Below are 23,796 nucleotides of genomic sequence, written 5' to 3' on the forward strand. Positions count from 1 at the left end.
GGATGCGCGCTCTGATTGGGTGTCTCTGGGGCGGGGCCGGGGCGGGGCGGTGCGCGCCAGGTTTGGGAGCGGGTCTCGCGCGCCGATCACGTGGAGGCTAGCGCGCGGGTCCCAACTCTGGTGGTGTTAGCAGCAGCTGGGAGCTTGGTGTTTCTGACTGTGCTTCCCCCGCGGCTCCGAGAAGCGGGATCGGGTGAGTGAGGAGCGCCTTACTGGCGCCTGGGCTGAGGGGCCGGCGCGCGCGGCCGCAGGTCAAGACCCGTGCGGTTGGGTTGACCGCACCTCGAAGGCTCGGTGCAGGTACCGGCGGCCGCTTTCCTCATGGAACTCTAAATTTCAGTGCAGCGCGTCACCTCGTCCCAGTATCTTCCCGGCGCGGCTGCATCCAAGTGCTTCCCTGTAGCCCCTTTCGCAGACGGGGAAGGGGAGGCTCAGAGAGGGGGCCCGACGGAGCCCGCGCGTTCCCACTGCACTTGCGGCCACCCTGGGGTGGTGGGGGGCGGCGAGCCTGGCCTCCCCAACCCTCACCCCGGCCTAAGAGACAAGCGCTGCCCTGTGGGGTTCGCGGCCCGGGGCGCTGAGTGTCGAGGTCCAGGAAGTTAAGCGACCCTTGGTCAGCTGAGGCCAGCACAAACATGCGATTCAATCTGGCAGAGCTGGCGGACTGGAAACACCAGTTCATATTCTTATGGGCTCATAATCTTTTTACTTGACGGAACGGGAAGTGGATGTGGGCGATTATGGTTTTGTTTAGCACCGAGTCAGGGAAGAGTTCAGATTCCTTCTGTCACTATTATATGCCACCTAACTTCTGAGCCTGTTTGCTCCTTTGTAAAGTAGGGCACACACACAGACAGTAATTTCCTCAGCACCAACAAGGGGCTGATCCCATTGTGTGACAAAGACCCAGGAAAGATCTGGGGGTATGGGAAGGATGGTAACCCTGGGAAGTGAATTCACTTATTCGGATTGTTTCCCTGGGCTTGAGGTGATGATCATGGACAGTGTCATAGGTGACGTTTCTCCAACAGAAACACCAACAGCATGACACAGTGACAGCTGCAGTGGGTTGTGTTTCCCGGGGTGCTTAGAGGTAGTAAAGATGGCCCTGAGGTACCTATGTCTCTTTAATAATAATAATAGCTGCTCTCTCTCTCTCTCTCTTTTTAAATCTCTTGACCACACCACATGGCATGTGGGATCTTAGTTCCCCAACCAGGGATGGGACTCGTGGCCCCTGCAGTAGAAGCACGGAGTCTTAACCACTGGACCACTGGTGACGTCCCGTAGCTGCTGATTGTTGAGTAGTCACTCTGCCTGGTCCTGTCTGAGTGCTCTGTGTCTTACACCTTATTTAACTCCAACCAGCTCAGGACTGTCATCATCCCTGTGTCATGCACAAGGAGACTGAGAAACAGGTGTCAGCAGCCAGGGGGAAGTGGAGAGTCGGAGTCAAACTCTGCAGGCTGGCTCTGCAGTGAGTTCAGCACAGCTCCCTTGGATGTGGCTTTCACTGATGGGAAGTGGGGCATGGCAGGGGTCGAACCCGTGGAACGTCCACTGCTCTCACAAAAGGGACCTTGATCTTCTCCAGTCAGGTTTCTCTAGTTGTTAGTTTCAGACAGGTATTTCTCAAACAGGTACATTGGGAAATGACATGAGACCTAGGTCCTTGAGCACAGTTTGAAACCTGTGAGCTCTATTCTGCCAAGGTGAGGATCTTCTCATCCCTGCACTGGCCTTTAGGCCCTCGAATCTCATCTCGTCTTTGTTGTGTTCCTCATTTCTGACCCTTGACAACTGAAACCTCTTCCCATTGTTGGGCCTTTGGACTGGTGTTTGCTGTTGCCCCACGGCTCACAAGCTTGGCTCCTTTCCACGGTTCCCACCTTAGCTCAGGCGCCTTCCATGGCAGGTCTGAACAAGCCCTCTGACTGTTTATTGCCCTTCTAACAGTCATCACTCCCTGATGTTATCTCTCATGAACTTATTTACTTTTTTAGATCCTGCTTTTCATAATGACAGGGCCTCTGTCTTGTTGACCCTTGTATTCTGAGCTCCTAACTCAGTGCCTCGGACACAGGTGTCACTTAATAAATATTTGTGAAAGGAACGAATGAATCCATTGTAGGTTAATGATAGTGAAGTAAAGCTCCTAAATATCAAAAGCTTATTTCTCATTAAATGTAGAATTACTATATGACCCGGGAATTCCACTTCTGGGTATAAACACAAAAGAATTGACAGTAGGGACTGGATATTTGTGCACCTGTGTTCACGGCAGCATTCTTTGCAATAGCCAGGAGGTGGGAGTAGCAGGATGGATAAACAAGAGGTAGTCTCTCCAAACAGTGGACTATTATCCAGCCTTTAAAAGGAAGGGAACTCTGACATGTGTGCCAACACAGTTGAACTTTGGTGCCATTGTGCTGTGTGAAATAAGCCAGCTACAAAAGGACAAATATTGTGTGACCTCATTTACCGGAGGTCCCTGAAATAGTCAAATTTATAGAGATAGAAACTAGCATAGTTGCTACCCTACGCTGGAAGGGAAGGGAATAGAGCATGTTAAATGGGGACACAGTTTCAGTTTAGGAAGGTAGAGCATTCTGAAGATGATGGTGGTGGAGCTGCATGACAGTGTGGATGTTTTTAATGTCACTGAGCTGTGCACTTCTGTCACAGTTCAAAAAAAAAGTGGAGAAAAGTGCAAGGTGTCCTGTTTCTCAGCCAACATCCAGACCTGAAGGATAGATAGATGTTCAGTGTATCTTCCGGTCTTCCCTCTGATATAAAAGAGGACAGTCTAGGGATCTTTGTCTCACTTCTTTGCCAGCTGTCAGGGCGTCCCCCGCAGGCCCTGGCAGGTTGATGTGTGAGCTAACCATCACATTCAGGATCTCTGCCTTTCTTACTGTAATTTAGAATGCAACAAGATATACATTATACTGTAATAGCTATTACAGATTTAACTGGAACAAGACAAAGAATCCAGAAGTTATTGTTTTAGTAAAGAATTCAGACTTCTTTGACTTTTTTTTTTTTAAGAACTTTAAAGAGAACTCAACTTGGGTGGATTTAATAAGAGTGTGAACTGAGCACTCCATTTGGGGGGTGGGGGTGACTTGACCTGAGTGGTAACAGCATGCAGGGTGGGAAACACCCCCAGAGAGCGGCAGCAGGAGCAGGGCGGCCCTGCTAGCCTTGGAGGGGGGCTGACCACACAGACAGCCCTCACCTAGGGGTTGAGAAGGAACTGGGACTCTGAGTTCGCATCTTAGATGAGAGGAGGGTTTGTTGGCACTTCCCGGGTGGTCCAGTGGTTAAAACTCTGTGCTCCCAAAGCAGGGGCACAGGATTGATCCCGAAAGATCCCACATGTTTTGTGGTGCGATCATAAAAGAAAGAGTTTGCTATGAGGGCAAAGGGCTGTGGGTGGCAATGCTATAGGAGATGCTGAGACCACAGGTGGAGGTAGAGCAGAGCGGATCTGAGTGCCTCTAGGAGCTGATGCAGATCTAACTTTCCTGGGAGAGGGGGGAGAAGGCATTCCAAAGGGACTTTAGTTATTTATTTGGTGGTTGAGAAATACTTGCTCTGTGTTTCTCAAATCCTTTTTAACACTGAGCAGTTGGAATTTCAAAGAAACTTTTCTCTTTGAAAAGACTGTAGGATGAATGTACCCGTTTGGTCTCTGGTTTTCTGTGGGTTTGCCACCACCTGCTGAGGGCATGTGGGAAGCAGCCATTGAGTTCAGAGGAGCCATCAGCCAGGTGCCCAGACCACCTCGTCTCCCTGCACCTCTGGGGGAGTGTGGCGGAGGCCCTGGCACCGGGGTTGGGGCCACTTCTGCCTCAGATGCATTTGTGGCCTAAGTCCTGCACTCACTGCTGGTTTTGTGGGAGTGGCTGTGTTTCTGATTCCATTGTGCTCATGTTAAAATAATGGCTGCTTTAAAAACCCCAGTTTGGGATTTCCTGGTTAAAGCTTCCTGCTGGTAGATATTTGCTTCTCCAGAGAGTAAGGAGGATACTGTGACTGGGGATTGTGTGGCTCGTTTATTTAGCGGGTATATGTGTCTAACAAGTGATACTGCATGTGCACTTGTGCAGGAGAACCATGCTTTTCCTGCTGTGTCTGCTCTTCACTCTCCCAACTGCTGTTGATGGCACCTGTGACACCAGACGACCAGGTGGCTTTCCCTCACCCAGCAGTTCTGCCCCACCAGGTGGTGTTGCTCATTTCAGCTCAGTTCTGACGTGAGCCAGAGTGAGCACAGACCCCACAGGTTAGTCTCACCAGACAGCTGCCCCTCCCCACTGCAGATGCCAGCTACAAGTATCAGGTCCCCAGGAGACCCACAGCTCCTGTCAGACTTGGCTCCCAGGACCCTCCTTGGACTCGAACATGTTCTAGAAGAGCTCTCAGAACCCAGGCAGACACTAACTTATGTTCACCAGTTCATTAAAGGATATGACAAAGGACACAGATAAGCAGCCAGAGGAAGAGAGAGATGTTCAGGGAAAGGGCTGGGAGGGTTCCTGTGGGGTTGGGGTGCACCACCCGGAAGCTTCCTGAACCCTGTGAGGGAGTCATTAACTCCATTTCCAGCCCCCTTCCCTCTCTGGAGGAGTTGAGGGGGCTGAAAATGCTTCTCATCATGGCCTGGTCTTTCTGGGAACAGCCCCAACTTGGGAGCCTCCCACCCTGAGTTGCATCATTGGAACAAGAGATGCTCCTGTCACTAGGAAATCGCAGGGACCTGTGTGTGTGTATAATTATTTATATTCTCACAGTGCTCTCAGGAGACTGCGTCTGATGGGCCCCTTCTCAGCCTAGTGTCCTCTCCTCTAGTCACCACCCTCCAAGTCGACCTGCCCCCAGCGCTTGTCCCTGTGGGCCTGGTTATCTGTCTGCATTTAGTGTGCTCGCTGTTTCCTGCTCACCTTCCCCCAGGAAGCTCCATGAAGGTTTGGTCTGTTTGGGTCCCACTGTGTTCCCAGTCCCGATCTGTGGCTGCTGAAGGGAAGGGCCTCGATAAGTAACTGTTAAGGGAATGAATTTGAAGTGAAAGCTTATCTAATTAATAGAAAGTACTGAAAAGTTGCCAACCATTGGTTAAAGAAGGTCAGTTCCTGTAAACATTTACGCTGTCCCTTTAGCTGAGATACCACTGAGCTCAGACTCTTGTTCTTTGTGGGCACGTATGTGGAGACACGAGCCTGCTGTATTGTGATGATGCTGAGTCCAGGCGTGTACCTCTGCCCGTGGTCCTTACCAGAGGCCCAGGGTCAACCCAGAGCATGCAGTTTACCTGCAGCCCCAGCCACGGGACACCAGGTGGTGGAGCCTGTGCGTGGTTTGAGGCTCTCCTCCAAGGCCAGTGGGCTGTGCAGCTCTCCACTAAGATACTTTTCTGAGTCTCATTTTCATTACTTGAGAAATAGAAAAAGTAATACATAAGTCAGCAATTTACTTGTTCATTTGGCAAATATTACTCTCATATGGCTGTGCCGGGTACTGTGGGAAATTTTTAAAAAAGTAACCACCAGCCCTTGCCTTCAGGAAGCTGGCTTAGTTGGAAAGCTAAGCCACAACCAGGAGAAGTTCAGGTAGGAAGAGGGGGTGCTGGGCTCCCCGAGGCTGGAGCAGCCTCGAGGCAAGGAGGGTGGGTCTCCTGCAGAGCCAGTGACCTGCAGGGATCCACAGGTGGTCCCACGCGGTGGATCTGCAGCAGAGTCCTCATGCTCTCCAGGCGGTTCTGGGACAAGGCCCACACGTGTGTCAGTACTTCAGCAACTTGGGAACTGACAGGTGGCTATGAGCTGTGACTGAGTTTAACATTTGAAGTTTTTCCATTTTTAGGCTCCTCTGAACCAGCACAATGGCAGCTCAAGTCAACAGGGCACCCAGGGATGCCGATTTGTGGTCCTCGCATGAGAAGATGCTGGCACAGCCCCTGAAGGACAGCGATGTCGAGGTGAGGCTGTGGGTGTTCTCGCAAGTTCGGCTATTGGAAGTCCTTGTTCAGGCCTCTGATTCTCACCAGAAATGAGCTGTGTTTGGGACAGCCTTGTGGTTTGGATACAGGACAGGTTTATAGGCAGTGGCTGCAAAGTGGCTGAAAGTCCTTTGAGGGTGCATTTAAATCTGAGTTTCTGTGAAGAGCAGTGTGCTGGCTGCTGCTGAGGAAAGGGGAAGGGGTGGGGTGACTGAGACTTGACCGTCTCCTTACAGTTCAGGGGAGCATTTCTAGAAACATCTTTTATTTATGTATTTTCACAACAGCTTTACACATGAGATAAGTGAATGCACTTAACATACAAGTTGCCCATTTAAAGTACACAATTCAGTGATTTTTAGTGTATTCATGATCGCTTTTAGAACATTTTAATCCCCCCAAAAGAAACCTCAAACCCATTAGCAATTGCCCCCCATCCCCCAGATTCCCAACCCTCGGCAACCACTGGTCTATTTTCTGTCTCTGTGGATTCATCTAGGTATCTGTTATTTTAAGGAAAGGAATAAGGAACAAGGTTCAGGAGGGAAAATAACAAGATGGCGCAGAATTTTAAAATTTTGTGGGATGTTTTAAGGATCATCTTCTCTTCCATTGTTTTGTTCTCCTTAATTCACTTTCTATTAATTCCTTCCCATGTGCTAAAAGCTTTGAGGAGGATTTCCTCTGTTCCTTAGGTGCTGTGGGAGTCATCTTAGTCTGGTTACACTTGGCTTCTGAGGGCAAAATATGAAAGTATAAGTGTCTCTTCTCTTTACTCGGTTATTGCTCGGATCAGAGCAGATGTTAAACTGCAGTGTCCCCATTCCTGTTTTCTTTTGTCAGGTTTACAACATCATTAAGAAGGAGAGTAACCGGCAGAGGGTTGGACTGGAGCTGATCGCCTCTGAGAACTTCGCCAGCCGGGCTGTTCTGGAGGCCCTAGGCTCTTGCCTGAACAACAAGTACTCTGAGGGGTACCCAGGCCAGAGGTATGTGAGTGTCATCCAGGCCTGCCTTCCAGAAAGGGAGTGGACATTTCAGAAAACAACCAGGTTCTCAATGGCAGGGCCTCCTGTCCCCTCCTCTCTTGTGATTCCTAGCGGGTGGTGGCACCCATGTTCTGGGGGCAAGATACTTGGGGTCACTTGCACAGTCCCCCTGGGCCTTCCTAGAATAACAGCCAGGCCCGAAGGAGCAGCTGCTGGCTGTGGCTGAGCCTCCAGGGGAAGGTTGTGCGAGCAGGGACCCCAAGGTGAGGCTGACCTGACACACTGGAAGCCGGGTCAGCGTTTTAAATGCTGGGTTTACCTACAAGAGACTTCGGTCAGCTCCTCCTCCTGAGAACCAGGAGTCATATTCATTTGTGTTTTTTATAGTTGTCATCAGGCAGAGATGGTGGTGACAGAGTTTAACATGTGGTTTTTGCAAAATTGCTCACTTGTGTCCCAGAGGACATGGAAAAGGGAGGGTCACCTGCCGTTCTACACTGATTAGAGGGTCATAATTTTTGGACCCCCACACCCATTCCCCTGGAAGGGGGTTGTAGGGTCACATGCCCTCCTGAACCTTGTCCTGTTCACAAATTGAGTCCTTCACAATAGACCAGGGATCACGAGTGAGGCGCTTTCCTGAGTCTTGAGTTTTTCAAGTGAATTACTGAAACTGAGGGGATCATTTGTAGCCAACTGGGGTAGCAGTGCTGGTGGCCCAGTGACCAGGGACTTGCCTTTGGCATCTGAAGTGGGGGGCGGTCTTGGGGGTCCTGAGCCCTCAGCATGTGGGTCCGCACTGACTCTGGGTGGTCAGTATGGGAACCAAGTGGAATTGTGGGACACCCAGCTTGTGTTCAAACCCCAGGCTTCCCGGGGTCCCAGTGTTTCTAGTTGACCTTGGAGGAGATACTTTGGTGCCTCTGTTCAGAGATGTGGTGCTGCAGCCCTGCTGCTTCTTGCTGGGACTGAGGGCATGGTGACCATGGCACACCACCCCTGCCCCCAGCTCTGTTCCCATGACAACGGCAGGAGAGAGGGGCACCCATTCTCTGGCAGTCAACTTGAAGAGCATGGCTTCCATCCCAGGCCAAAACTAGTCACAAATAATAAAAAAACATAAATGCATGATACATTGTGATATGCAATTATTAAATAAGAAATAAAATTTTATTAGAAATGCAAAGTAAATCCCCCCAAGCCAGTAACTCCCTCTCCCAGCTTCTGGCAATCACTGTCCTGCTCCACATGCTATGAACTGACCCCTGGGCAGCTGGCACAGGCCATCACATGGCTGTGACAGTGTCCTCAGGGTTCATCCGAGATACGGGGTCAGACCTCCCCACGGATGGCGAGACACGGCCACCTGGGCCTGGTGGAAGCCATCTCGTGGGTTCAGGGTGCGTGTTCTCACCCTTGCTCCTTCATCCCACCAGGAGCCTGGCCTCTGTCCTGCACGCAGAGGTGGCACCAGTGGGCCCATACCTCCCACCTTCCTTCGCAGGTACTACGGTGGGACAGAGTTCATCGACGAGCTAGAGGTCCTCTGTCAGAAGCGAGCGCTGCAGGTCTATGGCCTGGACCCCCAGTGCTGGGGGGTCAATGTCCAGCCTTACTCAGGTAATGGCCAGGTCCAGACAGGCCTGGGTGGCCCCCTTCCTGCCAGCCTCCTGGGGCTCCCTGAAAGGGAGAGTATAAGCAGCACACCCTGCCAGATGGAGATGAGGTCTCACCCCCATCCCCCTCAACTGCCTACTGCACACATGCCTCCTGGGCACCCCACCCCTATTCTGAATGTCCCTGCCACTTACTCAGGGACACCAGGGTCCAGGAGAGGGCACGGCAGCAGCCAGGCTGTTGCAGCCACTTGTGATCGATGGCCTTGTGGGCAGGAGTAATTGTGCCTCCCGGTCTGTCCCCTCCAGGCTCCCCAGCAAACTTCGCAGTGTACACGGCCCTGGTGGAGCCCCATGGCCGCATCATGGGCCTGGACCTGCCAGATGGGGGCCACCTGACCCATGGGTTCATGACCGACAAGAAGAAGATTTCTGCTACGTCCATCTTTTTTGAATCTATGCCCTACAAGGTACGGGCGTGTGTCTCTCCGTTCTGTGGCTTGTTTCTCAAAGCTTCCTCACGGGCTGTGCCTGTAGGAATAAGGAGCTTCATCTCCAAGTGACCTCAGGAAGTCCCGCCATCACTGTCTCTCATCTCCCTGCTCTGGGGACCCTCGGGTGTTCACGGCTCGCTGGGACCCCGCAGGGCATCCTGTCCAAGAGTGACAATACCTGACTGTCTTAAACACTTGTGCCTGTCTTGCCCTCAAGTCCTGGTCAGGGGCGAGGGCAGCAGAGGGGTCTAGGCAAGGGGAGGAAGTCCTCTTACCCTCATCAGCTGGGCGTGCTCCGGCGGAGCGGCCCGTGTGGCTGGAGGGAGCAGCGTGAGCCTGGTCTCCGTGACATCCTCAGGTGAATCCCGATACCGGCTACATCAACTACGACCAGCTGGAGGAGAACGCCCGCCTCTTCCACCCAAAGCTGATCATCGCAGGTGAGAGCCGGGCAGGGCCCCAGCCCCCCACACGGGAGGTTTGCTCTTCCAGCGCGTGCTGGTCCCCGCGGCTCTGCTGCACAGCCGAGCTGCTCCAGTCTGAGTATCTCTGTCTCTCTCGGGACTGTTAGACCTGCCCTGCTCTCCAGAAGCATCTGGACACATTGGCCCCTGTGAAGCTGGGGTGGTACCAGTGGGGAACCTGTCCCCCCGACCCTGTGGCACAGGGGCAGAGGGCAGGGGTTGCCTTTGGTACAGATGGAATTTCTCGAACCTTAGAGGGAGCAGCCCTGGCTTTCAGGCAGGCACACCGGGTGGGCGGGGCGGGGGCTCTGCTCTGCACTGGAGCTGACTGCCGGCCAGGGTCTCTGACTCCACATCACCCTTGCCATCTCAGGGACTAGCTGCTACTCCCGGAACCTGGACTACGCCCGGCTGCGCAAGATCGCTGATGACAACGGGGCGTACCTCATGGCCGACATGGCACATGTCAGCGGGCTGGTGGCGGCTGGCGTGGTGCCTTCCCCCTTCGAGCACTGCCACGTGGTGTCCACCACCACCCACAAGACCCTGCGGGGCTGCCGCGCCGGCATGATCTTCTACAGGAAGGGTGTGCTTATCCCTGGGGGGTGTCAGGGTCCCGTGAAGAGCAGGGGGTGAGAGCACAGCAGTCCAGGTCATGGGGCAGGAGGGTAGGGAGGGGTCTGGATGATGGAGCCCTTGTTTGGGGTTTCCTTTCCAGAGAAGCCAGATGAGGGTCCCACGGTCCTTCAGCCGTGGTACCGGTGACTAAGCTCTGTCAACGGAAACAACCCCCTCTGGGGACCAAGTCTCTTTGACCCCTGCAAGACCCCCTTGCCCAGCCCCTGGCTAGGGCTGGACATACCAACACCCACTGGGCCTCCAGGGCCCTGCTTCTCCTTGGAGGCCCCTCCCCAGCTGCTTTAAGCTTTCCAAGGCCAGCAGCCTTTCCCACCCACCTGGGAGACGTTTGTTTTCCCTGCTCTATGTTGGTCCTATTTGAGTGACCCAGTCACAGAACAAGGCCTGGCTCTGCCACAGAAACGCTGTGTGATCTTGGGCTAGTTGTGCAGCTCCTCTGTGCCTTGTTTCCTTACCTCCAGATCATCACAATAGCACCTGTCCCTTGAGATTGCTGTTGTGAGGATTAAATGAATGAATTTAGGGAAACTGCTCAGAGCAGTTCCCGGCTCACAAGAAGCTCTGTGGAGATGCTGGCAGCTGTCATCCCTGATCCTTAACTTTTCTCAGAAAGGAAGCTTCTTTCCCGTTTCTGGCCCAGTGAGCCCCATCTCCTCCAGAGGCATCATCTTGGACGGCTCTTTGAGAAACTGCCCAAGGCATACATACTCCTTGTTCCTGTCTTGCTGGAGGGACATTTTCATCCTTCCTTTCATCTCTAAAGCGTGGTTCCCCCTCCCCTAATCCCTCGGGAGCAAGCACCCTCCCTGGTCCGCAGTGTCAGCTCCAGGAGTGGGAGCCGGGCCAGGTCTGTGTCCAGGCAGGGAGAAGACAGAAGGGAAGCCTGTCCCATGTCCCATGTTGTCCTTCATCCAGGAGTGCGCAGTGTGGACCCCAAGACAGGCAAAGAGACTCGCTACAACCTGGAGTCGCTCATCAACTCTGCTGTGTTCCCAGGCCTGCAAGGGGGACCCCACAACCATGCCATTGCTGGTAACGCACCCTGCCCCATGGCTTCCCTGCTGTTACCCCCCGGCAGCCCGATCCCCACCTTGCTCGCGATCCCACCCCACCCCAGGCAGAAGCAGTTCTCTGGTGGTACACAAGCCTTAGAGAGTCTGTGATGATCTCAGAGTTACTTCTCCATCTTTGGAGAAAGGCAGTTGGTGGAAGAGCCGGGGTCAAGGTGTCACTTCCCTTTCAACTGGTGTTTGCCAAGGAGGGATGTGGAGGAAGCAGTGAAGCGTGAGTTTTAGGTTTTGGGCTGGGCGGGGTGGCTCCCTTTACAGCCCCAGCTCAGCGCCCAGGTGCTCTAGCTCTGCGATGGTGGGGTGCCCATCCACTGGCCACTCCAGCCCTTTGCACATGCTGACTGGAGGCTCCTATGCCAGGACTCAGGCAAGTAGCTTGCATCCTCCTCCATCTTTGGTGCCCCTTTAAGCAGCCCTTGGGATGGAATAAATACAGAGGAGCCTGGATGAACTGGTGGATTGGCCACTCCTCTCCTCAGCTCTGAAAACTGCCTCACTTTGCATCAAAGCAGTGGCAGCTAAGTGAAGCATGTCCCACGTCCACCTTGCTGGGGACAGGGAGCAGCTCTCCCGTGGCGATCTTAGCCCAGAACTTCATGCTGAACAGGGGCTGCCTGAAAAACTCTTGCTCAGAGAGGTCTGGAGGGCCAGCCAGGGAATGGCCAGGTTAAAATGGGATCATTTAGGAGGAGATGTAACCCTGCCTTGATGACACTGAGAAGCTTGGATGCCCGAGTGGAGACAGGTGTTTCTTGGACTCATGGTCTGCCTTTCATCTCCTGCCAGGGGTCGCGGTTGCTCTGAAGCAGGCCATGACTCCGGAGTTCAGAGCCTACCAGCACCAGGTGGTGGCCAACTGCAGGGCTCTGGCCGAGGCCTTGATGGGACTGGGCTACAGAGTGGTCACAGGTACAGCAGGAAGTGAGCTCATGGGGTGGCCCTGCTCCTCGTCCCATCTCCGTCAGGGTGTGGCAGTAGGTGGTGGCCTGCGCAGGTGGCCACAGCTCTGGAGTGACTCAGGATTCCCAGCTCTGGACACATGACCTCTGGATTCGAACCTTGAAACAGCCTTGCGAATCACTGGTCTTATTTTACAAATGGGCATCTGAGGTTCCTAAAGCCACATGACTACTGGAGTTGGGGACAGTGAGGGTAGGGTTGGGAGGATGGGTCGAGGGCCAAGGGTCAGCTTAGGCCATGAGCATCTTTGAAGTCAATGTCTGGGGATTAAGCAGGGTTCATTCACAGGAAGATCAGGTGCTTGAGAGATGCCTGGGAGGCCAGGGGCTGTTTCAGAAAGTTCTTCCATATCCTCACCTGCACCACTTGGAAGATACAGTCACCTTGGCAGGATTAGGGGTAACATGCCAGTTACCCTGGCACCTCCATCGCCCCCTGCCCACTGCCCTGAGGCCCCTTAGAGGGAGCCTTGAAGATGGATCTAGAGACAAGTGGGAAGTTCCCAAGGGGGGTCGTCACCCCGACAGGCTTCTGGGAGCTGGTGGGTTGGGATGCAGCCATGGGCCTTCTGGGCTGGCCATATGCCCTCAGCCCCCTCTGCATTCTCAGGTTCCCTTTCTAAACTACTCTGTGCATCATCTCAAACCCTGAGGCCCTGGGTCTTCAGCAGGTGATGAAGGACACACAGGACACATGGTGGGGTCACCTTCCTGACCTCACCTGCTGTAGCCCCCTTGCACCCTGCCAGTTCTTTGGAAGAGGGATCCCTGTGCTCAGCAGAGGATCACCTTCCATGTCTCCCACCTGATTTCCAGGGGGTTCTGACAACCACTTGATCCTCGTGGACCTCAGCTCCAAAGGCACGGATGGCGGCAGGGCAGAGAAGGTGCTGGAAGCCTGCTCCATCGCCTGCAACAAGAATACCTGCCCAGGTGAGCATCCTTGGTCCTCTCCTGTCTGGACCTCTTGGGGCTGATGGTGACTTGCTCTGGGGACAAGATGTGCTGTGTGGGACAGGAGCCAGGCTTTTCCCCACTGCCTGCCCCCTGATGAGACACTTGACCCTGCCCAGGACAGAGCAGGAGAGGGTGTGGGAGGTGGGGGCCCTCTGGAAAACTGGATTTCTCAGCGGCTCATGAATAAGATGTGGGAGATGCATCTCAAATGCAGACATGAACGCCTGGTGTCAGGAGCAAGGATCATGTCCAGGAGGCCACTTCCTCGAATTTAAAGTAGTGCAGCTGACACCTGGCTCCACCTCCTGGCTTCTGCCTTCCGCTCTGGCCCGCTCGGGCTGTGCCCCCTCGAGCTGGTATCTTCAGGCCCATTTCTTTTGCCCATGCATCCCTTTTCGGTTCAGGGGGATCACTGGGGGATAGAGCCTGTTTATCTTGAAGGTGACAAAAGCGCGCTACGGCCCAGTGGGCTGCGCCTGGGGACCCCAGCACTGACCTCCCGAGGGCTCTTGGAAGAAGATTTCCAAAAGGTCGCCCATTTCATTCACAGAGGTGAGGGGAGGCATGGCTGCTGGCCACGCCAGGCTGTGGGATGAGGGAAAGACTGCTCTTCGTCAGGGCTGATGATGGGCCAGGGGCCTCGCCCAGAATACGTGGGCAGAGAGGGTGGCGGGCATGGGTGGGAGGCACACTGGGGCCTGGATGGCAGAGCGGTTGGCCGGCCACTGGGCACATGGGCAGTGGTGTCTCTCGCTGGCACAGGCATAGAGCTGACCCTGCAGATCCAGGATGCTGTAGGGGTGAAGGCCACCCTGAAGGAGTTCATGGAGAAGCTGGCAGGGGCCAAGGAGCACCAGCAGGCCGTGGCGGCCCTCAGGGCAGAGGTGGAGAGCTTCGCCACCCTATTCCCGCTGCCTGGCCTGCCTGGCTTCTAGAGGAGCGCCCGCCCACCCAGGGACCCAGCGCCCTGGGGGCCCCACACAGGTCCTCCCAGAGGCCTCTTTTCAGAATTTGCTACCTTTTTTACCTTCTTTACAAATCAACATTTAAAGCTTCAGGGACAAGTTATGAAGGAGTGTAAATCTGAACCTCACCTTCTTGCAGCTGCAAATACAGTTATCATGGGAAAATGGAATACAATTTAGCGATTCCACCTTAATTATCCAGACGAGTATGGGCACAGCTGCTGGGAAGACTGCGACCTTTACCCCCTCTTCATCCCCTGGGCTTCCCCACCGACACTGTGACAAACAGAAGCACTGAGCTGCAGCTGGGAGAAGCTGCTGTGACGCCAGACAAGGGCTCAGCCCTGATGTCGTGGGCGAGGAGGGAGCGTCCTGGCCTGTGCTTTCACCCAGAATCCCAAGTTAGATGATTTTGTTCGGGTGCCACCTAGCTAGGTGGGAGTCTGGCTGGACGTGTGTGGTTTCCTCTCCCAGTCTGGAGCCACCAAGGTCCAGACAACCATCTCCCTCCCCTGATCAGGAAACCAGAGGTCACCTTCCCAGAGAAACTTTATTTTCCACAAATCTCAAGTGCAAAACATAGATGACCATTTTTAATAAGCACAGTCAAATTTTTAACCACAGGATGTCTACAAGAATTATAGTTTTAAAAAATACAACCAATTTTTATATTTCAAAAATATCTCAACTCAAATAAATTAATTTCTTAAAAAGTACACTTCTCATACTATTTGTTTGGCATGACTGGTTAAACTGGTGCAGCCACACCGAGAGCTGCGGGCACATGCATGTGCGTGCTCTCGCCCTGCAGTGCCCAGCTCACCCGGGGGACCCACGCTCACACACAACAAAGAACATGCAATAATAAAATAGCCTTTAAAAAAGTGACAAATACGACTTTGTCACGCCCTATGCTTCTCACTGTGGCCTGAATGCAGCTGTGGGTGGGGGCTCCAGCGCAGTGGGCAGGGCAGCCACCACCTCTGGAGGCTGTGGGGTCGTCACACTGCCCAGCCTGAGACAAAGGGGCGTCCCCAGGCTGCCGCACGCCCACCCCACAGCCTGCTCCCTCCTCCCCACAGCAGTGGTAACCAAACCTCCTCAGTTAGGGCCAGTGTGCTCAAACCCTAGCTGAAGCTGGTTTTCCTTTTGGGCAGAAGTAGAGATTTGATGCTTTTCCTTTTTGCAGTCTGTTAATGCCGTTTCTCTCTTAAAAATTCCAGTTTTAGCAGTTTCTATCACAACACTGGGGAAAAGCCAGAAAGCCAGTGAGTTTGCTTCACAGCACAAGCCAAGGCACTTTCTCAAGCCTCTAGGGAGGTGGGAAAGGCTGTCCACTAGCCGAGGGCCCCTGTCTGTGTGGAGACCACGTGGCAGCAGCAGCATCATGGGCTGAGGGGAGCAGCTGGCCGGGAAGGTGACATCAGGCTGGGGAGGGGGCAGCAAGCTGCGTGCAGGGTCGTCTGGACTGCTAGGCTTCCGGGGACGGGTCACGAGCTGCAGAAGCCCTGGCACTTGGGGGAGAATCTACCAGCCTTCCTGCAACTTGTCACTAGTTTGGGGGTGAAATTTACAATCTCTGCACGTGGTAACTGACCTAAAACAAGATGTTAAAGAACCAACTGGGAAATGACCCAGGATCAGATTCTACTGAAGGAGCAAGACCCCCAGGGGCTGTAAAAGGGTTCAGCGGGTGTGGAGCTTCTGGAAATCTCTTAACTGTCAGCTTGAGTAGGTTCTTCATAACCTGGACTGCTTTAAAAGGGGGGCGGGGGTGCAGTGCACGTAACAGACTGGAAGTGAAGCTGAAACCAACCTCAAGGTTTCAGTGCCTGGGCCTCCAAGGTGACACTAGGACTGAAGAAGTCCTAGGGGCGCTGACATCCCGATTTCTTAAGTGTCTTGGTGTTTGAACACTTAATATTACAGGGAAAACAAGACAGGCTGCTGCACAGGCCACCACTGCTCAGACTGTGGGTACGTCTGACACTTCAGGTTCCGGAACTGTGGCCTGGTTCCCCTTCAAGATCCTCTGAAGAGAAACATACTTGCCATCAAGCAAGCCTGTGAAACAGCCACACTGCAGAGCTGGATTTTAACCAAAATTTAAATGCTGGAGTTCAACCACTAGTTAGCAAAGGCTACTTCTCAGTGAAGACACAGCTCAAAGGACTGGCTCCTGGGTGCCCACTCTGTGGCTGCCTCGTGGCCAGGCCTGCTCACACCAGCCAGGCTTGCCCTCCACACCCTGCGGGTCTCCTGACCACTTAAGGTGTAGCTTCTGCACAAATAACTCTCCAGAATTGGACTTTTGCTTCAAGGAGGCCAGTGTGACTGACCTGCTGCCCCTCCCAGCTTCCCAAGTAAGAGGTATGAACTGCTGAGTCCATGCTGATGGCCCAGGAACAAAACAGGTGGGCCAGTGGTCACCTTGTATCTGGTCACTGGGGCCCCATGGCCTGCCGATCTTCCCTGGACATAAGGTGTCACAAAAGCTCATGTCCCAGGAGGCCCAAGTAGACACAATCAGCCACCTACCTCCAAGCAGCCTCAGAACACGAGGAGGGGGAGTGGGGAGTAACAGGAGGGCAGCCTTCCTGCCCGGTGCCCACAATGCACATTTAAAAGCTGCCGGGCCATCCCCAGAGACGCCTCTGGGGGAACACAGGTGACAGCACAGGTACACAGAGCTGAGAAAACAAGGCGACACAATGCCCCCAAGGGGCCTTAGTCATAGACTCTGGAGCAGGATCAGCCCTCCAGTGGAAATGGAGACCCTGAGCAGAAGCCCAGGCAGGGAGAAGCCACCAGACTGAGGTGACACGGAGCCAACAACAACACGGAATGCGGCCCCAGCAGACTTGCACACACGTGCTCAGGAGCAACCACTGTGGCTGGTTCAGGTGTGTTTATCACAATTTGGGGAAACGTAAAGCAGTAACACCAAGAGTTCTAACAGCATAAGGAAAAAAAGGTACGAAAGTCTCAAGGTTGCAAAAACCATCCATCTATATACATCAAGGGTAACTGTCAGAGCCTCGGGGGTCCTGGTAGGTGAAGGTGTGGGGGACTCGGGGGCAGGGCGGTGCAGCAGAGCAAGCTGCCGTAAGGTGCCCATGCTCCAGGCCGGCACAGCCCCTGAGGCAGATCACTGAGACTGCCACACAGCCTTCCTGGAGACCCCAGCCTGGCAGTTAGCTGAATATGACCCAGTGGCCACCAGGCCCGCGACACCCCACGAGGTAGTGAAGTGGTTGCGAAGCTTTGCTGTGGGTGTGAGGACTGGGGTGACCTCTGCCAACTGAGTTCCAGCCTGTCGGCAGACCCTTTCAAAGGACAGAGTAGAATCACCCGGCCAGGGAAGGGTGGACAGGGTTGGCTCTTCCTCGAGGAACCCCGTGGCCTTGTCTCCAGGACTCTCCACCCCCGAGAACAGATCTGAAAATGGGGTGCCAGTGATTCCGCACATTCCTGCTGAGCTGGGGAGCCCAGCGACAGGTGCCTCCATGCCTGGTCAGGAAGTGAGGACTGGGCAGTGCCTTCATGGGCCTCCCTGAGAGGGCGGCTCCACGAGGCCGAATGAAGGGCCTCGTCCTGCTTCCCACCATGTCCTCCAGGCAACAGCTGCCCCCCTGACCTTGCTTGTCTGAGTGTCCAGAGAAGCTGCCCGAGACCAGTGTGGTCCTCCACATGGGCTCTGCCCCGCTGCCCTCATCCACCACAGAGACTTTCTTCTGTCCCAGCCTCTGGGCCCGACCCCAACCACTTTCCTCCAAGGAACACTGCCAGAGGGCCAGGCCCTCCACCCTTGCCCAGAGACACCTGGGAACCATGCCTGCTGCCTTGCTGTCCTTCCCGCTGACAACAGCAAGAGTCTGAACAGCTCAGATGACCGCCCAGTCATGCCAACCCCTCCCCAACCCTGGGTCACAGTTCTCAGTCACCGAGGCCAGGCTGGACTCAGATCTTGTACAGAAAGCTGGGCACGTAGTCGAACCTGAGGGCAGGCTGGCTGGTCCCGCGCAGCTCCTGCGTGTAGTGCAGCCGCAGCAGCTCCGCCAGGTACCGCACCACCTTGACGTCCTCGTGCACTAGACCCAGCGTCAGCTGCAGGAAGCTGGCCTGGCGACTGGAAGCCAGCTCCGGGGCCTCGCTGCCATGCGCGGGCAGGTGCAGGTGGTGGCAGAAGGTATAGAGGAAGGCCTTGGCACACAGCTGCGCAAGCATGCTCTGCACGTGCAGGAAGTAGGTGCTGCCCCGCCGGATGTGTGTGCGGTGGTCCGCCAGCCGTGGCACCAAGGTGCCCCTGTAGAGCGGGCAGCGCAAGGTCTTCCGGTCCAGGTCAAGGATGCTCGTGTAGCGGCTATAACGGCTCAGGGCGTGCAGGGCACCGGCACTGGCGGGGGACGCCACCCTGAAATACACAGATCAAGGTCAAGGGGTAGAAGCTGGGGTGGGGCCCCCTCTCAAGAGGCCAGCCCCAGCCAGCCCCACTCGCTAATGCTCTTTGGAAGGCAAATGTGGTCATGACGATCTTCACGGCTCCTCAGCCCTCACAATGGAAGTCAAATCCTAGTGTGGCCCATGAAGCCCTGATGACCCGCTTTCTGCTGGTCTCTGAGGCCCAGCTGTTACTTCCCTGGGGACTCCCCTGAAGCCATGCCAAGCTTTCCAGTGGGGGGCAGGTTCTGCTCTGCCTGAACACCAGGTCCTCTCTGCTGTGCCTGGCTTATGCCAACTCAAATCTCACCCAGCCTCCCTGACCCCTGTGTGCACCATCATTTCTTCCTCTGTGACTTAGTCAAGTTCCTTCACTTCTGAGCCTTGTCTTGTCTGTAAGACAGACGCTGGTCCTAGCTACTGGGTCACCACAAAGGCCGAGTCCGGGGTGCTCAGGACAGCACCTGGCCCTCACCCCCAGCCTGGTGCTGACCAGTATGGTGCCAGGAGCTTCTGCACACTTGGATCTGTAACCCATGCGGTACCCTGCATGTCAGAGGCAGGAAGGCGGGTCGGATACGCTCAGCGAGGGAAGGAGTGCCAGGGGAGGGGGGCAGGGACTGTCCTGGGTCCAGCTCAGATTCCAGACCAACTTAGCACATGGGACCAGGCCCCGTGGACACATAGAGGCACCCTCTGCTTGGACCCTCTAGCACTGACCCTCAGGGGCCTTGATCTGCCTCCCGTCTCAGTGTCCGACCTGCCTGCCGGGTTGGCTCACCACCCACCTCAGCTCTGAGCACCCCTGGGGCCCAGGTTCAACGTGCATCTCAGGAGGCAGCCCCTTCCTGCTCCGAAGGGCAGCTGCAGGACCCCTGCCCTATCCTTGGTTCATCCCCTCAGAGTGCCCCTCACCTTGTCGCGGCTCACTGCCCGGGACACCTTCAGAGAAGCTGCAGCAAGGCCGGTCCCTACTCTCCTCCTGGTCTTTGGGTCAACCCTCCAGCGACAGGTGCCCTGGAGGGCAAGGGCCCCAGCCTGTCCACTGTGGCTCACCCCCAAGCAGGACCCTCTGGGGGCACATGTCCCAATTCTTAACGCCTGTGCACTCAGGAGCTTTGGGAGGGAGGACTCATGGCACGAGTCATCAGACAATCTCCAAGGTCTCAGCTGTCACTGCTGACGGGCCTCCCACTTTCCCGGAGGGACCCTCCATGGCTCCAAGGCCAGGGCCCAGGGCCTGGCTCCGCTCCTGCTGCCCAGCCTGCCTACCTCAGGGCAAGTCGTCACCCCGTGGGGACATGAGAGCAGCAGATGGGGATCAGACACAATTGGCCCAACACCCAGCCCACAGAGAGGTCACAGCCGGGGCAGGAGCAGGGCAGCCTGTCACAGGGATGCCCCACTGCGGACACATCTATAATCCAGCCTTGGGCACAGCAGCTGCCACTTAACAGCCTCAGTAAACATCTGGTAAATGACTGCTTAGTGACGCAACCCTCCTATTTCCCCAGAAGGGAGGAGGGCCCTGCCTGGGTGCCCACTGCAGGAGAGCAACTCAAGCATGCCCTTCTCTGTGGTCCCAGGACTGGACTCCAGCTATTGCCCTCCTCGACGCCCGCATGTAGGTGTGGGGACAGGAGCGAGGAGGCTGAGCCCAGAGCACACTCAAGGGCAGGAGTCCCTCAAGCCAGACAAACAGAGTGGAAAACCCCAAAAGGAACTGCTAAAGCACAAGGGAGGAAAGTGGAGACAGAAAGCTTTCAAGAGGTGGAGGAATAGGCTCCCGCAGCCGACAGGACAGTGGAGGGGGGAGCCAGGAAGGCTGCCTCTTCCAGTACCGCTACCCTCCTCAGACCCAGACCTCACCTCAGTCATCTACACTACAGTGTGAACTAGAGACTCAGCAGGGACCTGAGATCCAGAAGTCCAGTCATTCCCAAACCTTGCCGCAAACCACGTGACTCCACTTCATCCCACCAAGCCAACCTGATCAGAATCTCTGCAGGTGGGGCCAGGAGCAAGTGATTCTAGAAAATGCTCCCAAACAATTCTAATACAAGGTACAGACCAGGGTTGGGAAACACTTCGGAACTGAACTCCCTTTGGAAAGGATCTGCTAAAAGTGACACAGTGAGTTGGTGTGGGGCCCCCCACAGGACCCGTGAACCTCACCCCACCACCCAACACCTCATCTCTCACGGCCAGGGCCCGTCCCACCCCATAACCAGTTACCTCTGCAGGCCAATAAGCTTCCACTTCTGGAAGTCCGTGATGTGCAAAGGGGAGGAGAGCCAGTGCTTCACGGGTTTGCCATGGCGGCCATAGCCAGGGACAAAGATGGAGAGTGCAGTCACCAGCTTCCTGACCATGGCCTCCTCTTCCCCCAGGACCACCAGCGTCCTCCCGCTGAGCAGGGAGTAGATGGCTGGGTGGGCAAACGGGTACTGGCGGATGAACTTTAAGGCGTTCTGGCCCGCCCTCTTCTTGTGCCTCTCGGAAAAGGGGCCAGCAGGAGGCACAGAGGAGGGAGTCCTGTCAGAGCTGGTGGAGGCTATGCTGCTCCCATAGCTGGTGGCGTCGGAGTGATCATCCAGGCTGGTCTTACTGCCATCTCGGCTGGTCAGCAGGTGGCTCGGGTCTAGCTCGTAAGCAGGGAAGCCTTCACAACTGTTGTCTCGGGAAGGACTGGCATTTTCCACCGAGAAGTCCACGTGGAACCCTTGGTCCTTCTGCCGGTAGCGCTGTGGGGGAACGCTCACGACCCCGTCCTCATCAGAGACTGTGTGGCCTGGGGTGGAGAGCGGCACCAGCAGAGCACCAGCTTCCCTCCCGATGCAGCAGGAAGCGTCTGTCTGTAGCGAAGCAAGGCCCGAGCTGCCCTCCTCAGCCTCCCCCAACTCCAGAGGGCTGATGCCTGCCTGGAAGAGGATGGCCCCCTGGCCGCCCTCTGCGTAGGACTCCTCCTCATTAATGGCACTTGGATAGCTGGCCTTGAAGTCGTCCGGAATGAGGGCCTCAGAGGGGCAGGTGCTGAGGACTTCGATGCTGTCCCCGCTGATGGTCCTGTGGCTGACCGCCTTGCTCCGGACCACCTGGGGGCTCAAGGGCACCGTGAGGCTGGACTGGCTCTCAGACTTCGACAGCACAGAGGTGGGTTTCTCTGTGCCCAGAACCTCGATGCTCTCTCCACTACTAACGCTCCCTTTCATGTCCAACTCCAGGTAGTCCAAGTTCTCCTGGGGGTCAAAACTGCTTGATTCCGTCACTGCCGCTTCCCTTGATGCCTCATCCCCAAGGTCCTGCTCCATCTTGATGAGCACGGACTCCACGCTGGATTTGTAGGAGCCCACGCTGATTAACACTTGAGGAACCAAACAGTCTTCTGGAGACTCAGAAGGTGGCCCATAGTGATGGGGCTTAGAGACTGTGCTCTCCTGTTTCTCCGCCGGTCTGTCGCCAACCTCCACCAAATCTTCAAAAAGGAAGCTGGTGACGTGCTGCTGCTTCAGGAGTGCTCTGTCAATCTGACTGGTCAGGAGGTAACAAAGGTCCCCTCTGAACATGTGCTCAACGTGGCGGAGCTGCGCCAGGGTCTGGGTGAAGTACTCGGTGTCACAGAGCTCCTCCAAGGTCTTGAGCTTCTTGTCGAAACACTTGGTGGACTTTGCTTTGATGAGTTTCGGGGTGTAGGAGGGTCTGCAGGCGTAATGGTCGGTGTCAGCAGACTCTTCAAGGTCAGAGGTAGCGGCTGCCTGGCTGGGCGGATCCTGGGTGTGTTCCAATTCCCTAGGACACAAATTGGACCCTCTCAACTTGCGATGAGGGTATGAGCGGATCTGCCTCAGAAGGTCTTGATGTTCGATGATGGACTTCTCCACGCTGGCCAGCTCATTGGCCTTCTCGATAGCCTGAGATGAGTAAAAGCCTTTGTCGTTGGCTTTCTTCTGGATCTCTGTCTCCGTGTGTAGCACTGTCCTGGTGTAATCCAAATCTTTCAGTTTTTTTTCAAGTTCCCCGGCAAAAGCCTTCCTGTTGCCTGTCTTCAAGCACTCTGATGCTTTGGAAAATTCAGCTGAGAGCTCCTGGAACTGCTGCATGATTTTGTGCTGGTCTGCCGAGATATAAGCCATACAAAAGGGCCTCACGAAGCCTCGGGCCTCCAGGTCGTACAGGGTAAGATGGTGCACGTAGGCAAAGGCCCCTTCCTTGGAGTCTCCCAGCACCACCTTGGAGTCCTCCACGAAGTTCAGTTTGGGGTAGGCAGAGCCAGGAGGATGCCCCACGAAGGAGGCCTGATAATCCACAGACATGATCCGCAAAGAGAAGTAATTAAGATCAAAAGTACCGAAAACTTTGGTGTCATTGGGGATGGTCAGTAAGGGCTGGGGTCCCACCTGCTCAGAGAATTCGGAAATAAGGATGAAGTCCCGAGAGAACTTGGCCCCGGACAGTTTGGACCATGGATTGGCTCCTTGGCTGGCGAAGGGGAAGAGCGGCACCGAGTACTCCTCGGGCAGTGCCGGTTCATTGTAAGGCTCCTCCTCGTACTCGTCCTCTTTGGTGAAGGCCACCACGTCAGGGGCGCTGATCATATTTCCAGGTATATGGGAAGAACATTGAGAAGAAGTAGGACACACTGCGGAGGGAACCAGGCCTCTGGAGGAGGAAGCAGACTCCCTGCGGGGCAGTCTTCTTTGCGCCCTCAGGGGGTCCGAGGCTGCGAGTCACAAACCGGAGGTTCAAGCTCCCGCAGCCCCTCAAAGGTGTGGCTCCTTCAAGGCTTCCGGAGGCCTCAGGAACTCCGCAGGTCAGGAAGACCCAGGAGACTGGTTGCCCTTCGCCTCCTCCCGCGACCGCGGCGGGCGCAGGGCACCCGCAGCGAGGTCACCGGCGCTCCCCAGAGCACACCGCCACGGCAACAGCCCCACCTCTGGACGGGTGCCCAGTGCGGGGCTACGGGCTGCAGCACGGACCAGCCAAGCGTGGCGACTCCCACGCCCCGAAGGCAGAAACCGTCGCGGCTCCTCGGACGCCACAACCCGGATCCAGCTACCGCGGCGCCGCCATCTTGGTATCACATGACTCGAGCTGTCGTGCCGCGTGACCCGGAAGCGTCCGCGTCAACTTCCGAACCGGAGAGCGGCGTCTCCCGAGAGCGGAGCGGGTAGGCAGGGAAGTGAGGGGGCCGCGCGGGACGGC

At 55.4% G+C, this 23,796-nt stretch overlaps 2 protein-coding genes across 2 annotated transcripts; one reads left to right on the forward strand and one right to left on the reverse strand.

Annotated features, from left to right (window-relative positions):
- Positions 1–36: 36 nt before the first annotated feature.
- Positions 37–14,820, forward strand: SHMT1 (serine hydroxymethyltransferase 1). Its single transcript, XM_061143641.1, has 12 exons — positions 37–193; positions 5,866–5,980; positions 6,845–6,990; positions 8,495–8,610; positions 8,916–9,076; positions 9,459–9,540; positions 9,938–10,150; positions 11,119–11,235; positions 12,060–12,182; positions 13,049–13,165; positions 13,631–13,741; positions 13,952–14,820. Exons 2-12 carry the CDS (start codon positions 5,885–5,887, stop codon positions 14,122–14,124), a joined length of 1,455 nt encoding a protein of 484 aa, XP_060999624.1. The 5' UTR covers positions 37–193; positions 5,866–5,884; the 3' UTR covers positions 14,125–14,820.
- On the reverse strand, positions 14,721–23,669 carry SMCR8 (SMCR8-C9orf72 complex subunit). The gene is made up of 2 exons (XM_061143640.1): positions 20,830–23,669; positions 14,721–18,568 (listed from the first exon to the last, which is right to left on the reverse strand). Exons 1-2 carry the CDS (start codon positions 23,187–23,189, stop codon positions 18,115–18,117), a joined length of 2,814 nt encoding a protein of 937 aa, XP_060999623.1. The 5' UTR covers positions 23,190–23,669; the 3' UTR covers positions 14,721–18,114.
- Positions 23,670–23,796: the final 127 nt, after the last annotated feature.

Source organism: Dama dama, chromosome 5, assembly GCF_033118175.1.
Source record: "Dama dama isolate Ldn47 chromosome 5, ASM3311817v1, whole genome shotgun sequence".
Lineage (NCBI taxonomy): Eukaryota > Metazoa > Chordata > Mammalia > Artiodactyla > Cervidae > Dama > Dama dama.

What these genes read in the sequence shown, in the direction of transcription:
- SMCR8 (XM_061143640.1), bottom strand. Translation starts at nt 23,189, where the DNA reads ATGATCAGCGCCCCTGACGTGGTGGCCTTCACCAAAGAGGACGAGTAC. An exon ending in AAGCTTATTGGCCTGCAGAG is followed by an intron (nt 18,569 to 20,829) that starts GTAACTGGTTAT and finishes TGTGTATTTCAG; the next exon opens with GGTGGCGTCCCCCGCCAGTG.
- SHMT1 (XM_061143641.1), top strand. Translation starts at nt 5,885, where the DNA reads ATGGCAGCTCAAGTCAACAGGGCACCCAGGGATGCCGATTTGTGGTCC. An exon ending in TTGAATCTATGCCCTACAAG is followed by an intron (nt 9,077 to 9,458) that starts GTACGGGCGTGT and finishes TGACATCCTCAG; the next exon opens with GTGAATCCCGATACCGGCTA. An exon ending in CAACAAGAATACCTGCCCAG is followed by an intron (nt 13,166 to 13,630) that starts GTGAGCATCCTT and finishes TTTATCTTGAAG; the next exon opens with GTGACAAAAGCGCGCTACGG.